Consider the following 15839-nt stretch of genomic DNA (forward strand, 5'->3'; position numbering starts at 1 on the left):
TAATAAAGTATATTTTTATGCTATGAAATACCTCAGTGAAAATAAAAAGAAGAGCCCTCTCCAGAATAAAACCAGAAATGATACAATACAAATATAAAAATAGAAGACATTGAAGATGTAGTCAAAGCAAGTTGTGAACAAAATAAATTCTGAAGGAATCTATGCTTTTCTTCTGTGAAATAATTCCACAATGGACCAAAGAAAGATTCTCCTATGAATAATTTTGCAAACAATATACATTTTCATAAATTTGTTTGTTTGTTTCAGAATGTCACAGTTTTCCAATGAAGACCTGTTGCCTGTGAATTCTCTGACGTTTTTAGTATTTACAGCCAAAATCACAGTATGAAGAGGCACCTTTTCTAACCAAACTAGAACATTGCCCCTTTTACTGAATCACTGGTGGCTGATCACTTAGAGTTGGAGACCTGAGCACAATACTCTTGATCTAGGGAAATATTTATATTCCTTAAATTAGTGTGCTCAATTTTAAGCACAATGATTTAAGGAAAATAGGAGAAACTTGAGTTGTTCTCCACTGGAGCCTCCAGTTTTAATAAATTTTTCCATGCATATATGAAAGGCAATTTAACAACTGAATGCTCAGAATATGTTGTCATGTTTGTGTTTCTCGTTTTAAAGAGAGAACTCACAGCTGCAACTGAGTGACTAAAAACCCAATTAAGAGTATGTGGGAGACTGTCTAATTTCATTTACATTCCTACATGTGTTTAACTTACTGTGCTACAGTAGGTCTCTCTTACTGTCTTTTACAAATGCAACCCAGAGAAAACTATGGATCTAAGCAAATCAACAAGATGTGTCAGAAATAAGCCGTCTCCAGGTTAAATATATTTTTAATTACAAGAACAATAGGAGAGCAATTGGATGCAATACTGAAAAATCCAGCAAATTGCATATTTTATGAATATACAAATTAAGTGTAAAATTAATATTTGCAAGAGTTCACTGATTTTGTGGCAAAGATGGAAAAAAGACAATGAATCTCTTTGAGAAACAGTTTGAGAAGAAGCTGAACAGATATCACATTAACCTGGATTACCTTGTCTCCTTGTATGCTGATGCCAGGGGGGCCAGGTAGACCAGGCAAGCCTTTACGTCCCATAATACCCTGTAAGAGTCAGTAAAGGAAAAAAAGAATCATTAGGAGGTAAATTCCTGGTAACACTAAGGAAATAATCCCAAAGTCACTTCAAGCAAAATAAGTAAAACCAGGTCAAAGATTCTAGGTCTGATTCTTCTTTGGTTTATCATTTCTCACTGTGAGTCTTAGTAATTACCCTTGGCAAATTCTCAGGAAAGCAAAGGAACAATTAATTTGAAAATAATCAAAAAATAAAATTTACTCATAGCATAGAGTTATATTTTCCTCATTTTTCCCTACATAGAAGACAACAGAAACCATATTTACAGAACAGCTTCATGCAATCACAAAAGAGAGGCACAACAGCAGAGGCACAAAGGACCAGAGCTGTGAAACCTAGTGTAAGTATATCTGACAGGTATTTTAGCTAGTTCTTTGGCACTATGGGCATATGCCAAGCTCCTGAGGTGCCACAGTCTCTAGGAGCAGCAGTCATTCAGAAATCCTAAGTGGGAAGGGACGAGAGAAAAGCCAAAGCAGCGTGTGCTGATTTGTATCAATACAGTCAAAGTCAGGTAGAGCCCTTGTGTTTGCACGCAGCCTAATCTAACATTTCAAAGTGGCCAAGTGAAGTATATCTTTCTGATTACATCAAAACTAAATTATTGATTACCTTTTTATAAAAAAATTCATTTTTAATTGAAAAACTTTTCAAAATTTGATCAATCTTCATAAAAGTTTCTGTCAAACTCAGGTTTGACTTTTGATTACTGTCTTATAATAAATAATCACTGTGTTCCAGTACAGTAAGTAGAAATCATTCAGTGGTATGTATATTACCTAGATTTTGTATATGTTGAATATTTAGGCAGAAGTACAAGAAAATGTGGTCATCATGAAATATAAATTTATAGTTCTAAATATTTAACTTCTAGATGTTAGTGATTGAAAAGTTGTTATCATCTCTGGAGACAAGAAGTTTGTCACAAGTTTTCACAAAATCTCTTGCAAAAAATACTTTTCATATATATACATACATACATATACATATATATATATATATATATATATGGATCATCTCAACCACAAAGCCTTCTCTTTGCCCAGCTGAACAACCCCAGTTCTCTCAGCCTTTCCTCATAGGAGAGGGACTACATACACTTCCTGACTCTTGAAAACAAAATATTGTTTCCCCACAGAGAACACATCTTTCCTTCTCACAGGCTTTGAGGAAACAGCACATAATGTCACACTAGGATTTTGACATTCAGTCCACACTTACTCTTTTCAAACAGGCTGTGTCAGGATGATTTACTTAAATACTGAAATTGTTGCAGCTTTCAGAAAGCAAGATAAAATCAGACCCATCCTGGAAAAATATTCATGCCCCGTCGTTTATTGCACATCTGGTGTTGGTAATAGAAATGTTTCTTCATTCATATACCAGTTTATACAAAATGGCACTGGAGGGTTCTGTTACTCTCTGCTATTATGTAAAAAGTAACAAAGGCGTAACTTTAAACTATCAGAAAGTGAAAAAATATGCACAATGTTTCTCACCATTGCCTTTGTAAAAATAATTGATGGGTAAACCTGTAATAAAGAAATCCAGGCAAGTACTGCATTTCTTTTCTTATCACTATGTCTTTTTTAATTATAAATCACTTTAGTGAAGGGAGAAAAAATTGTCCAAATGTTGCATGCTGGTTGCTTATAGAATTAACTTTTTGTTTTCATATTTCTTTCCTAATGGTTTTAATGACAAAATCTATTTGATTTAATTTGATTGAGCAAAAATTGCGAACATGAAATTCACATTTAATGTATTTTCCAGCATAAAAGAATATCTTGGAAACAGGATAGATACAACCACAAGAAATGCATCATTTAGCTAATTTACCAGCCTGATAGCTCTGTTCAGTCTCCAGATGTAATCTCATAAAGTTTAGCTGCAAATGCAATTTTCATCCCATTACTATTCTTCCTAATCCAGTTGGTAGAAGTGTATGGTTAGTGACCACGTTTACATGCTTGATTTCTCCAATTTCTCCTGCACCAATGTAAATCAATAACTGATGAAGATTGTTTGGTGTCTGAGAGATGAGGGTCTGGCTGCCAGCATCACAAAAGAGCACAACAAACTTCAACATGGCATCATACCAACCTTGGGACCCATGTGTCCCCATCCCGGAGGCCCCGGTGGCCCAGGTTCGCCTTTATATCCACGTTCTCCCTGAAAACAGTCACAGAAATGTCAGTCATCACCTAGCAAACGTTACATCTTCCATCCACTTGTGAAGCAGTCAAACTACTGAGTTTAAAAAACAAGCCAAACAAATGCTACATAAATAAACAGCTGCTTTGTATATATGTATGAAGAAAAAAAAAAAACAAACCCAAAATACAGGCACCCACATCATTTAAGCTCTAGGTGAAAAACATTCTTTCTCTAGCAAACATCCATGTGATCAAAATTACCAACTGAGTTAGGATTCTATTTTGCAGGCTTATCAGCTCCAAAAAAAAAAAAAAAAAGCAAACCCATTTGGAATCACCACTGTTTTCCCATCACATTTTGCAGGATGGATGAACCTGATCATGATGCTCTTAATTGATACTGTGCTTGCTCTGACGCTAGAGAAATTCATCATCCAGAACTGTCAAATTTAGGCATTTATGTAAACTAAATTCATTTTAATAGCATCAATATAGATGAATAAAAAGAACAGCACCCTTTCTTTTTTTAAAAAAGCCCCAATGTACATACATTTAGCTTTATTTCTGGAGGAAATAAGGCTTAAGTGATATACTCTGCCTGTGCTTCTGCTTGTCTGTGTTCATTCTTTTTTTTAGGTCCAGTATATTTTGAACTCATCAGTTGATTTCAGCCAAATTGGTCAGAAATGTACAGGCATTCACCACATTAATTTTCAGCAGTTTTGGTGATAGTTGGAGGCTAGGTAATGGAGACAACTTTTGACATTGTCAATTCATGCTTTTACTGAAGAAAAAAAGAAAATCCAGAGGGGACTCAACCCTCAACCATCAGGCAGAGAAAAGGCAGCAGCCCTCTGGTGAGGAGAAAATGAGGGTAACAGAGAGCCTGGTGCTGCCCCTCATGCTGCAGACAAGCCCAGCAAAGGAGTTGGGGAGTCAGGGAACATCAGTGATAAAAGTAATGCACAGGGACAGACAAGGCAGCTTTGTTTTCCTCAGTGATTGTACAGTGAGGGAATAGGCACACATTCAACACATGATTACTAGAAAAGTCCCATCCATTCCCTGAAAAAAAAAAGTAATGTATAACTAATAAGTCAGAGATGCAAAATATTCTGATTTTTGTTTAGTTTGATATTCCTAAACCTACTCCTCTACAGGCAAGCAGAGAATAGAGACATGCACTGAAAAGCTGTTGATCATCCAATATATTAAAAACAAAGCAGAAGAAATTGTATTTCTTGACAAAATTAAAAAGAAATCATTACACAAACTCTTAATTATACTTATTTTCGCCCTTGGAAAAGCTGTAGAAAGGGCTGTGCCTGCAGAGGGAGCATTCGATCTAGGACAGAAGTGCAAGTATAAATCACAAATCACAGATGTCACTTGAGTTGTGGTAGGTGAATGAAACAACATATCAAACAGATTAAAAAGGAAAAAACAAACAGTGTGATTTTCTTTACATTCTGGGAAGAACGTGTGCAGTCATTGTAGTGACTGCTTTTAGGTGCAATTCCCAAGGTTCAGTGTCTAGTTATGCAAACATACCAGGGCCCAAACTATGCTCAGGTATGAGGGATTTGGAGAGGTGGGAACTCTGATTACAAAGGCTAAGGCTCAGACTAAGTTTATAATGCTCTTTCTGATGTAACATTTAGCTTTGGAATTTCTTTCCTATTTCATCCAAAGCATTAGAGGCTGGCCAGTTTGAGTCGGGACATAGGCATGGTATATGGATGCTCTTAGCTTTAAATTGCTGTCAGGGTGATTGGGTAAAACTAAGTGCCATGTTCAGCTGGGAGGAAATTTTTCCCTCAGATGACCTAAGGCATTTTTATCAGACCTTCCTTGCCAATGCAAAGAGCTAAGACATTGGCAATGTATCCATTTTCCTATCTAGGACCTTCTAGTATCAGAGGAATACTTATTTGTTCTCAGTGTCCCCACAATCCCAACACAATTTTAAGCTGCTTGTAGGCCAACTCTTCATGAGCAGAAGTTGTGCAGAGCAGCCAGAGCTTTCCCTGTCCAAGCCTCCCTCTGAAATCTGCCAGAGATACAGATATTGCATTAAAAGGTACTTTTTTAGGAGATCCTGGAATACTGTGGCCAGTGAAACAGCCTGTGAGCTGCTGTAGTGGAAACTGAATGGGAGGTTACCAAACATAAATGATTCCTTATGGCCCAGTACCCAGTACACCTAAAACCTGCTCTTAGACCAGCCCTGACCAAAACCAGTCTAAGGGTGACCTGAAGTCATCTGCCTCTTCCTCCCATGGGTATCACAGTCTTTCACAGGGTCGTTGCAGGTGAAGGATTGAATTTTAGCCTCACATGCTTAGTTAATACCAGATGTCTCATTGAAAAGCTCTTTTGTAGAGCTTTATAGTAATCCTCACAGTTTCTGTATTTCTTGGTTTAAAGAAAAAGAATTTATTTTGCTTTATGAGTTGTGAGTGGAGCAGTTATTTTTCCTAAGGTGTCATACTAAACTGTCCTACAGGGAATTCATTTCAAAAACGATTAATACTGTTCTTTGATGAGGTCTAATTTATTTCCTGTATTGTGCTTGTAGACAAGCTTGACACCATCAGTAAAACAGTGAACTAGGAAAACAGTGCTGAAGGAAGAAATAAAGAGCTGAGTCAAGACACTGTAAAGTGCAGTATTCCAATGTCTATTCTGTACCTTCTATTCAAGAAAAACAAACCATTAAATGGCCTAATAGTCAACTGAAAAGTAAATCTTGGATTTCCCAATATATATACCTCATTTACTGTGAAGGATGTGTGTTTGATACTGAAACATACAGCAGACACTGCAATACTCTCTTTAGTGAGAGTTAATGGATATAACAGTATTTGAAAGAATAACATGTTTTTTAAAAAAAGGTATTACATCTCTATTTTCCACATTTTAGTTCAAATACGCAAGCCCCAAGCTGCAAAAGTTGTTTATACTGCAACTGGATCCACCCCAAATGTTCATACACGAGGGACTTTGCTAAGGATTTCAATAATCTTTCTGCTATCCAGTAACGTGCTTTATTTCTAGTGCTGGGCTCTTGCTCTTCAATGTCTGTAACTCACTTCCTAGTTGGCAACAGTGCTTTTAAATCAAATTTTTATTATATTCTGACATTATGTGCTTCTGTTTTAATGCTACAGAACATAGGGTTCTGCCAAGACTGAATGCATCCCACATGTTTCAGTTTTGTTTTCATGTGAATTTGACCTCTGATACATAAAATTCCTGTCTAGCAGTGTGCACATATGTGAGCCATTTCTGAAAGCAGAGAGAACAGAGCTTTGATTCAGATGAGTGGAACATTCCTATATAATGATCCTCAAAGGAATTTCAAATTAACTAGTGTGTAAATTTATGAGCCTCTTTTATCAAATAAATGTTCATTTTTTATATGCAAAAATTGTTGCTGCTCTTGCTGCTCTTACTTTTTTTTTTGGTTGTATAACAGGTAGCCAGTGCATTTACATTTCATTTGAAAAAATGGAATATTTTCCATTTTATGAACTAAGTTCTAGGGGAATTCTTTCAATTCAAGTGAATTCTTTTTCCTTGTGGCACTTTTGCTACCAAGATGTTATGCAAAGATTAAAACATAAGACTGTAATATGGGCTAAAGATCAGGGATTGAGAAGAGATCTTTATGTACTTAGTTTCTTTTTTCCAGTTCACTCTTTACTATGTCTGGTGTGAACAAAGTGAAGTAAATCAGACATTATATCTTGTTGGATAATGCTTGCTTTGGTGCACCCCTCATACACTGCAAAACTACAGCTGCTCAATCTGCATAGAACAACAAACATTTCATTCAACATAACTAACACACCAATCTAAGGGCATCATCAAAAAGAAACCTACCTATTTTAAAGTAAAAAATTTAAATTAAATCTTTTACCAGATGTTTCTAACTCTTGAATTTTTTATTATCCTGACAGAGTGTTAGATAAGCATTACTCTGAGCAGGCAGGTTTGGTGGGTAATATCACACTTTAACACAAATAAAACAGGTAGATCCATGAAAAATTTTCATACAGAATTTGGTGCAAGCATGATTCGTCCTAATTGTGTTGTGTTACTTGCAAAGACAGCTACTCTGCAGGGAAATGTTTTTCAGTAACTTGGACCTTAGATTCAAACTACCAAATTTTGACAATTTTTGGTCCAATGGAGATGACTTGATGTAAATAATATACTTTTAATTTACATGGCAACCCTGATCTGACCGGAAATAGTCAGGAAACACCTGAATAATGAACTATTTATAATAATAAGAATAATGAGAACTATTTATCAGTTTGCTTTGGCCTAAGATATGGATAAGAGAATCTATTACTAGATATTCAATTGTGTTCTTAGTAATATTAATTATAATATTTATAATTATTAGAACTTTACATCCTGGTCTCAGCTATTTCACCTTGGCTTAGTCAAATCTGGGTCACAGAACCACAGACCTTTTGCCATATTTATTATTAATTTATAATTTCCACTAACACAACACAGATCATATCCCCCCACAAAAAGACGCTACCAATAAACTCTCTTTACTAGCCCCATGAATAGAATTCACTCCACACATCTTGAGGAATGGTAATAGTTTTTATGCTGTTCACAGCTGGAGCAGGGACCAACAAATAAAGATTTGATATCTTTACAAAGAAATATGAACAATGTCCTCAACTGGCAATGATTAACGCTACGTAGAGGCAAGTTCATCAAGTCTGAGTGTCAACCTGGCAGTACCACAGTAACCCCTAAACCACATCACCCACTGCCAGATCCAGACACCTCTAGGAATGGTGACTCCATCACCTCCCCGGGCTATTCCAGTACTTGACCACCCTACCAGAGAAAAACTTTTTTCTAACATCTAATCTGAATCTCGCTGTCTCAGCCTAAGGCCATATTACAGCTAACCTATGATTTAATTAAATATATATGCTATTTTATCACAAGACTTACAGTGATTTAAGAATAACTGTGATAAAAAGACCAGATGTCATGTTCACCACTGCAAAAAGTGGGCATATTTACTTTTACTTTACACCTTTTACCCCTTCATCCCCAATGAATTTCATGATTCCATATTGTACTTCCATTATTCATGATCTAGGTTGGAACTTTTCTGATAATTATACAGCTGAAGAGTTTCTTATCCCAGCAATTACATGAATTTATGGTTGTAAGAACAGAATGGACTTGTGACCCACTTTTGAATCTCTGATATAAAACAGACACCATGATTTTTCTAAGTATATTTCTGCATAGCTGTATATTTGTGATACTTTTCAGAAACACAGACACAAACACTGATTTTGAAACTTCCAGTTGTGAGAAATTTCACTGCAATTATTCTAGTGGTTTCCTTTCACTTAAAAAAGGAAATTATTTATTTTCATTTTGGATTTAACAAAAATTTATTTCTATTACTTCCCTCTATTCCCACTGAAGTTATGATATATACTTCTGGACTTCATAATCCTTCAACCATGGCATCATAGTGGGAGATCATCTTTTTTGATAATGTGACTTTCCAATTCCTTTTCATTAGGAACCACTACTTTCTAGAATTATGCATTTAGGAAGCAAGGAACATCCTGAAGTCATAAGTTAAATCTTTATCAGTATCTGCCTTGATAATTTCATACAAGATTCTAGGATTTTAATGACATGTTCTTCTGTAGTATCAAGAATCATGTATCATAAGACTACATTATAGCAAGCCTGATATTTCTGTCGGAAAGATACAGACTCATACAGAAAAAACATAATGAGTTTAGCCACATACATTTCTTGTAAATTTTTATTGAATAACATAATTGAAATCACTTTTAGTTCTTGCATTACTTGATGTGAAATGCCCTGTATTGAAAGGCATTAATTCAAAAGAGAAGCATAAAGCCAGGTTTCCCAAATCCCAATGGCATTGGACCATCCTGTGGTAATTCTAAAGTCAAGTCATTCTAAGAATGAATGTCCTTCAATTTTTCCTTTATTGTGGATGTCTTTAAGAAGTTATTGCAGTTTATTTTAAATATAAATTCTCCTGTTCAGAGAACTGAAGCTGAAAGTTCCTTCTGTTTGGGAAAAAACTTGTTTGGGCAATATTTCTTTTGCTTCCTTCTCCAACAGGCTGCCTGTTTCTTACTTCACATATGCAATGAGGAAATCATTTTTAACACCGCTCTGGGATATTTTAAAGCAATTTGTTGTATGATCTAGTCTTAAGTCTCTTTTTTCAACTTTTTGTAACATAACAATTACTATGTGACTTTTTAGGTGAGTTACATACTGCTTATAGTTTCATAAGACTTTAGCTATTCTGCGTCTTATGGAAAACCTTGGAAGTGTTTCAGTGTTGTACTTCAAATCCCTTTATCAATATTTTTGTTTGTTTGGGATTTTTTGTGAGTTTTGGCTCTTAACAAATAAATTATTTTAGATAAAGGTTTGTACTCTTCTCTTAGGAATCCAACTTAAAAGATATTTCAGTAGTTCCATGTAACCCTTAACTCGTTTTTTAGCCTCATTCCTCATATTTCTGCCAGAGAAAGGAAGGGCATAATTATTAGGCAATACTGTGCTTGTGTTGGATCCTGATTTCCACCAGTATCTAGAAGCATCCTAGGCTTTGGATGTATGGAAAACTTGCAGATTTGTATCCAGTCTGAGGATAAAGTGAGAACTAGTTTCTGTCACATCAGAAAAGTCTATAACAAGCTTTTCTTCTAACAGAAATGAAAAGTGGGAGATGAGAATGTAGCATTTTGTCATATATTTGTCATTCTTATCCAATGCATTTTTTGGAAGTTGTCTACCTTGTTTAGAAGTCAGGTGCATTGGTCTAACATTGGACAAATACCTTTGGTCCAGCATCTCCCTCGCCTTTTTGTCCTTCTGGTCCCTGAGGGCCTGCTGGTCCTGGAGGTCCCTGGTACAGCAGAGAAATAAAGCATGTCAGTAGTTGTCTTAAGGTCCTTGTGTTTTCCAATAAAGAAGAGAATTTCTTCACATTTCTGATGTGCTGTGAGCAACAGCCATCCTCAGTTCCAGGCGGAAACCTAAAAAGACTCAGATTGGTGGAAAAAAGTACAACTCTTGACTTAAGAACATTGTTCTCAGCTCAGAGAAAACAGTTAAAAAGCAGACATTGCTCTGTGATTCATATACTGCAAGCATTAGACAACTGAAATCCCAGAGCTAACCCATCTAAATGTAGGGGTCAGGTAACCCTAACATATTTGTGTGTACTTGTGTTTGGTAGCCTGCTCTCCTGAATTCCCTGCTCAATTCATCTGCCCCTTCAGCTGCCTTTCATACTGCTGGAGGCATTCCCAGGCTCCCTTCCAGCATTCATAGGGCAGATGGCTTTGACCCATCCTGCTACTTACTTAGCCACACAAACCTTGTCCATGTCTGACAGTGCTTTATTAAGTTGGCTTTCCAGCTCATGGGGCACAGAATGGCAGGAGAAAGATGTTACCATGAGACAGCACAACAGAACCTTTGCACATTACACAGCATGAACCATGTCAGGTACATGGCATTACTCCAGGAGTGCTGGGTGAATGCCTTGTGTAATAATCCTGATCCCAAAGGACCTTCTCAGCATCAGTTTGAATGATAGGAAATTGGAGCTGAATGGGAATTTGGAAGCACTCAGGTCCCACTTCAGTGCATTTGGGAGTGCTTTGGAGGGTTGTAGTTTGAAATAAAGCTGGATTAGACACATAAAGAAAATAGTGCTAGTGGAAGTTTGACATGTGGTGGTTGAGGGATGCAACAGTATTTCCACTTTCTAGTGAAAAAGAGAGAGACTGGTCAAACATTTCTATGTGGTTTTGGGTGACTGAAATTTAGGATGATATGTCCTTGTAATGGAATGTACCAGCTAGAACATTCAGATATTTATTCCCTCTGAAGCCAACCACCAGAAAAGCAAGAGGTGAAAAATCTTCAAATTAGAGGATTTAACTGTCCAGTATGAAAAACAGCTGAAATCCAAGGAACTGGAACTACAAAATTTGGTCAAGCATATGGTATTAGAAATCTTGATCAGAGAAGAGTAAAGAAAAGGGAGGCAGAAAAAATAACTCAAAGCAGTGATTATATTTAAACATGTATGAGCAGCCATAAAGATTTTTATGGAATTACATGGTATCCTTTTCATGACAATGAAATAAGAATCATTCATATCCAGTTCCAACTACTTGTACAAATGGTACTGTATCTAGTAAAAGGCTTAAAAATAGCCATGAAACATTTAAACTAGCTACAGGACTATTAACTGCCCTTAGTTAGGTAACTAAATCTAAGCAACTAAATATTGTGTTATCACATAGTAATTTTTTTTTTGTTTTTGTTTGGGGTTTTGAACACAAAGTACAGAATAAAAACTCTACTTACAGCTTCACCTTTGTCACCCTTGTCAGCTTTTGCTCCTTGGGGTCCAGGTGGTCCAGGTGGTCCTTGCTTCCCCTAAACACAAAATAGGAAGTCAGAAATCGTGCCACTACCTGGACTATCGCAGGGTAAAGAATATTAACAAACATGTAAGGAATATTTAAAATCTTTTTGGAAATATAGAAGAGCATTTACCAGCTCTTAAAATTCATTCACAAGGTTCAGGAATTGCTATGCTTTTTTTAATTGTGGTTTCAATTTAATTAATTAAGATTTTAGAAGAATAAGAATTCCTATTAGGAAATTGTTAATTTCTGGATTTGTTGTTGCAGAGAGAAATTTCCAGAGCATTGACTTTGTATTCAGCCCATACAAAGTTAAATTTATTTCCAAAACAAAACTTTTGTCAGTTTAGGGGTAAGTTTGAGCAATAAGAACTGAATTCAGAATACTGAAACATGATATGACAGCCTAAAGCCATATGTGCACATTTTGCTCTTCCAAGTAATCACATTGGCTCTCTCATACAGTAAAGGAAAACTTCATTCTACAAGGGAAAGTAGGAAAAGAAAGAAATACAACAGTTATAAGAAAAAGAGCAGTCTAAAATGTTCTCTTATCAAGATACAATCACTCCTTCTGATGACCCTTCCACTGACTCCCACTAAAGATTTGTGCATCTGCAAAAGCTCAATGATCCCTTTCATGGCCAGAAAAGAAGCAAATAGCAAACTTTTCCTCTTTCCTCACTCCAGTGAGAGTTCTTGACATTTTATGAGAAAATTAGCTGAGCTTGAAATAGACTGTTCACAGAATCCAGAAAGTTGCTTTGAAGCATCTCTGAGGGTATGCTGTTGGTCTGTACTGTAGATGCTCATGTGAGAGCACCAGCAATGGGAAATCCTCATGGATGCGTGTAGGTCCCACATGCACCGCCCTCCAGAGCACAGCATGGATATTGTGGCTGTGCAGAGAGAACTCCATGTCCGTTACTCCGTCCCACAGAACCAAGAAATGTTAATACACTCTATGAAAGTGTGTGGTAGAGTGCTGTCAACAACTTCTTGAGTGTTAATGTACATAGATATAACATATCCTCAAGAATAATTACATACAAATATATTAATATTTCCCTGTCTACATCAGTAAAAGGAAACAACAAGGAAAATGAAACTACAAGGGACAGAAAACTGTTGTTTCATTGTGCATTGTACCTGTAAATTTCTACAATAATATAATACTTCAAGAAATCAAGGAGAGAGTCCCGTTAGCAGCTCAGACCTCAGCACCTGGTCTGTCTGAATACAATGTCCATGCCTGGACAACAAACCAGCTTGTATTTTAGTTGGATATACAACTAAAACAAACTTTTGGCCAAAATCCCTTGCCCCATGAATGTCTCTACCATAGACACAAATAACATATTCTTATTAACCAATTTAGTCCTATCAGAAAAATGGAAGAGATGCTTTGGGTCTCCTAAAGTTACATGTCATAGGCTTAGGCTAGGAGGTAGGTAAATGAGGAAAGACATGGCAGACTCAATGTTCTGGGTAAGATGAAACCCTGAAATTAGATTAAATGTGGATAGCAATCCAAGCATGCCTTATGCCTAAGTAAATTTTATGTAATAGGTCACTCCTGTATGAATCACATCCATTCTTTAATACAATGGGAGAGTTTCACTGAGAGACTTTAAACTGACCCTGACCACCAGATTCAAACTGTGTCAGCTCTCAAATATGTCTCTTCATGTCTCCTAATTTTCAAATTATGGAATTTTGATCCACCTCTGTAAAAATTTAAACAACCAGCATTCTTCTAGATCATAAATAGCTTTATAATGGAAAGTCAATTTCACCTCTTCCTGATTCTTAATATCCATAGATCTTAAACTGTGGATAAAATGAGAAATGTTTCAGAAATGTTTAATAACATTTTTATTTAACAAGAAAGGAAAACATAAATCATGGGTTCATATCTGCTTTTACTTCTAATCTCACTACAGTAAAAAACAGCCAAACAGATGTTTTCATTTAATCCCAGCAGGCTGCTGTAAATACCAAATACATATTAACACATTCTCTTCTGTGAGAATTGGGATTTTGTCCTGTGTCTGGGTTTGCTATTAGTAGCATAACCATAAATACTATAAATCTACTTAGGTCAAATCTGTGGCCAAATCTTATATAAGAAACAGTTCTCCAGTCCAGATTATTTTGTTGGGGCTATTTAAACAGTCACAGAAAAGATGGCCTAGGAGCAATTCTGGGATTATTGCTTCCCACTGTTTTGTGGTGTCTGGAAGACTCATTCTAAGTCAGTGCACTGGTAAGGGAGAAAATGCCCCTGAAGCCACAGACAGTCTGCTAAATGAATTCATCTGCTTTTCAAGCCTTTCCAGAGCAGGTTCTAAAATGCAGAAATGTGGTAAAATGGATGGTGTTTGCTGCTACCTTCCCAAAAGCATCTTCTGGGAAAGCCACTCAGGCAAGTACAGTCACTCAATCCACACTCACACCACAGAGAGGTCAGCAAAGAAAGATGGAAAGGTTCTCTGTATGGAGCTCCAGTGAGGTTTATTGTACAGTCACGCCAAAGGATTCCAGGGACAAAAGGCAAACAAACAGTGCAGGGTCCTGGGTTAAGTATGGGGTCACAGCCAATCATTTGGGGGCACAGGGGTAGTACAAAGGGCAGGGCAAAAGGCAGTGACCTATGGGGAAAGGGCAGATTAACATAATACTGCAGAGCATCGTGGGAGAAGCCCCTTTCGACTCACCCTAACCACAGAGGCAATCTCGAAGGCAAATTCTTCCAGGGCAATATCCTAGAAGTTTCCCTAATAGGCTCAAAGGCCTCCATACTAAAGCTGTTTTCCAAAGTAATAATATAAAGATAGTTGCTTCTACACCCTTTCAAAACAACAATAAAAATGTATATAAACATAAATCTTGCATCCATGATGATTAAAACAAAAATAAACCAGCTTTATAATCAAAACCTAATTCATTAAGGATACAACTGCACAATTAAGTCATGTTCATCACTCCTTTTTATAAGAATAATAGAATGAAGTAATTTCTATATTCTAGACAAAGGAAATGCAGAGTTTTCAAAAATCAGAAATAAAAGTTTATAAATAGTGCAATGTGCTATTCAGCATCCTCTGGTAGAAGTACTGGTAGAACTGTGTCAAGCCAGGAGTAAATACCACTACTGGTATTCCTAAAACATTATCATGCAAAAGCTATTGAACTAAGTGGCTTTATTTTGAGCTATATTGTGTTAGGTAGACATACAGTAATTGATTTCTGAATTTGGGTCTATTGTCTATATTTTCACAAAGTGAAGTGATGGAATTGAGCAGAATATTTTATGTGCAGACATGGTAAAGTAGAAAGGAAAAAAAAGATGTTTCTGAAGAAGGTTCCCAATTTTAGTCTGGAAAGAAGATCATAAGAATGGTAACTTTCCTTGTAATATTCCCTTATCAGAAAATCTTAAAGGAAGTTGCAGCCCAGATCACAAGTGATAGAAGTACAATATGTTATAAAGTGTGTTAGAGAGGAAGAAGTGAATTTGAAGAACTGCGTTCCTAATGGAGACTTCCTATGGGAAGTTTGCAGGGTGAGGTACACTGTTATTTATACAGAAACAATTTTATGTTTCTTCTTTGTAAACATAATATGTTTATTTTAAAAATAGACATAACCTGGAATGATGGAAAAGTTGAAGAATTAGTGAATTCCTTTACTTAAAAGGTTCAAGTGGTGTCTATAGTTTCACAGTTTTGCATATGTCTCACGCTTATTTACTTTCTATCTTTTATCTAAAAACTCCTACCATTGGTCCCATTATTGAATTTCCAGGAATTCCAGGATCTCCCGGTAGTCCCTTGTATCCTTGTTCCCCCTATCCAAAAAGAAACAAATTCAAAATTATATTAACTATATTCAGTTTTAACTTCAAAAGTTTTACAGAAAAGAACAAGTGTTCGGTTCTTACAGTGACAATTTTTGAGCTAGGTAACATGAAACCAGTATTTCTAGAGGAAGATTTCACTACCTGGATTCTGACCTCTCTC

The 15839-nt window shown here is 36.2% G+C and overlaps 1 protein-coding gene across 7 annotated transcripts in view; it reads right to left on the reverse strand.

Moving 5' to 3' along the window:
* Window positions 1-15839, reverse strand: part of COL28A1 (collagen type XXVIII alpha 1 chain) — an 82994-nt gene that overhangs the window by 25131 nt on the left and 42024 nt on the right. For all 7 annotated transcript variants that reach the window (XR_010357009.1, XM_064410949.1, XM_064410927.1 and 4 more), the window contains 5 exons: window positions 15599-15667; window positions 11756-11827; window positions 10212-10280; window positions 3270-3338; window positions 1064-1132 (listed from right to left, as the gene is read on the reverse strand). Coding sequence is in view for 6 of the 7 variants with exons in the window: in XM_064410949.1 (XP_064267019.1) it covers window positions 1064-1132; window positions 3270-3338; window positions 10212-10280; window positions 11756-11827; window positions 15599-15667 (348 nt within the window). In the remaining variant the exon portion in view is untranslated. The remainder of the gene's footprint in view (window positions 1-1063; window positions 1133-3269; window positions 3339-10211; window positions 10281-11755; window positions 11828-15598; window positions 15668-15839) is intronic.

Source organism: Passer domesticus, chromosome 1 (assembly GCF_036417665.1).
Source record: "Passer domesticus isolate bPasDom1 chromosome 1, bPasDom1.hap1, whole genome shotgun sequence".
In the NCBI taxonomy this organism is placed as follows: Eukaryota; Metazoa; Chordata; class Aves; order Passeriformes; family Passeridae; genus Passer; species Passer domesticus.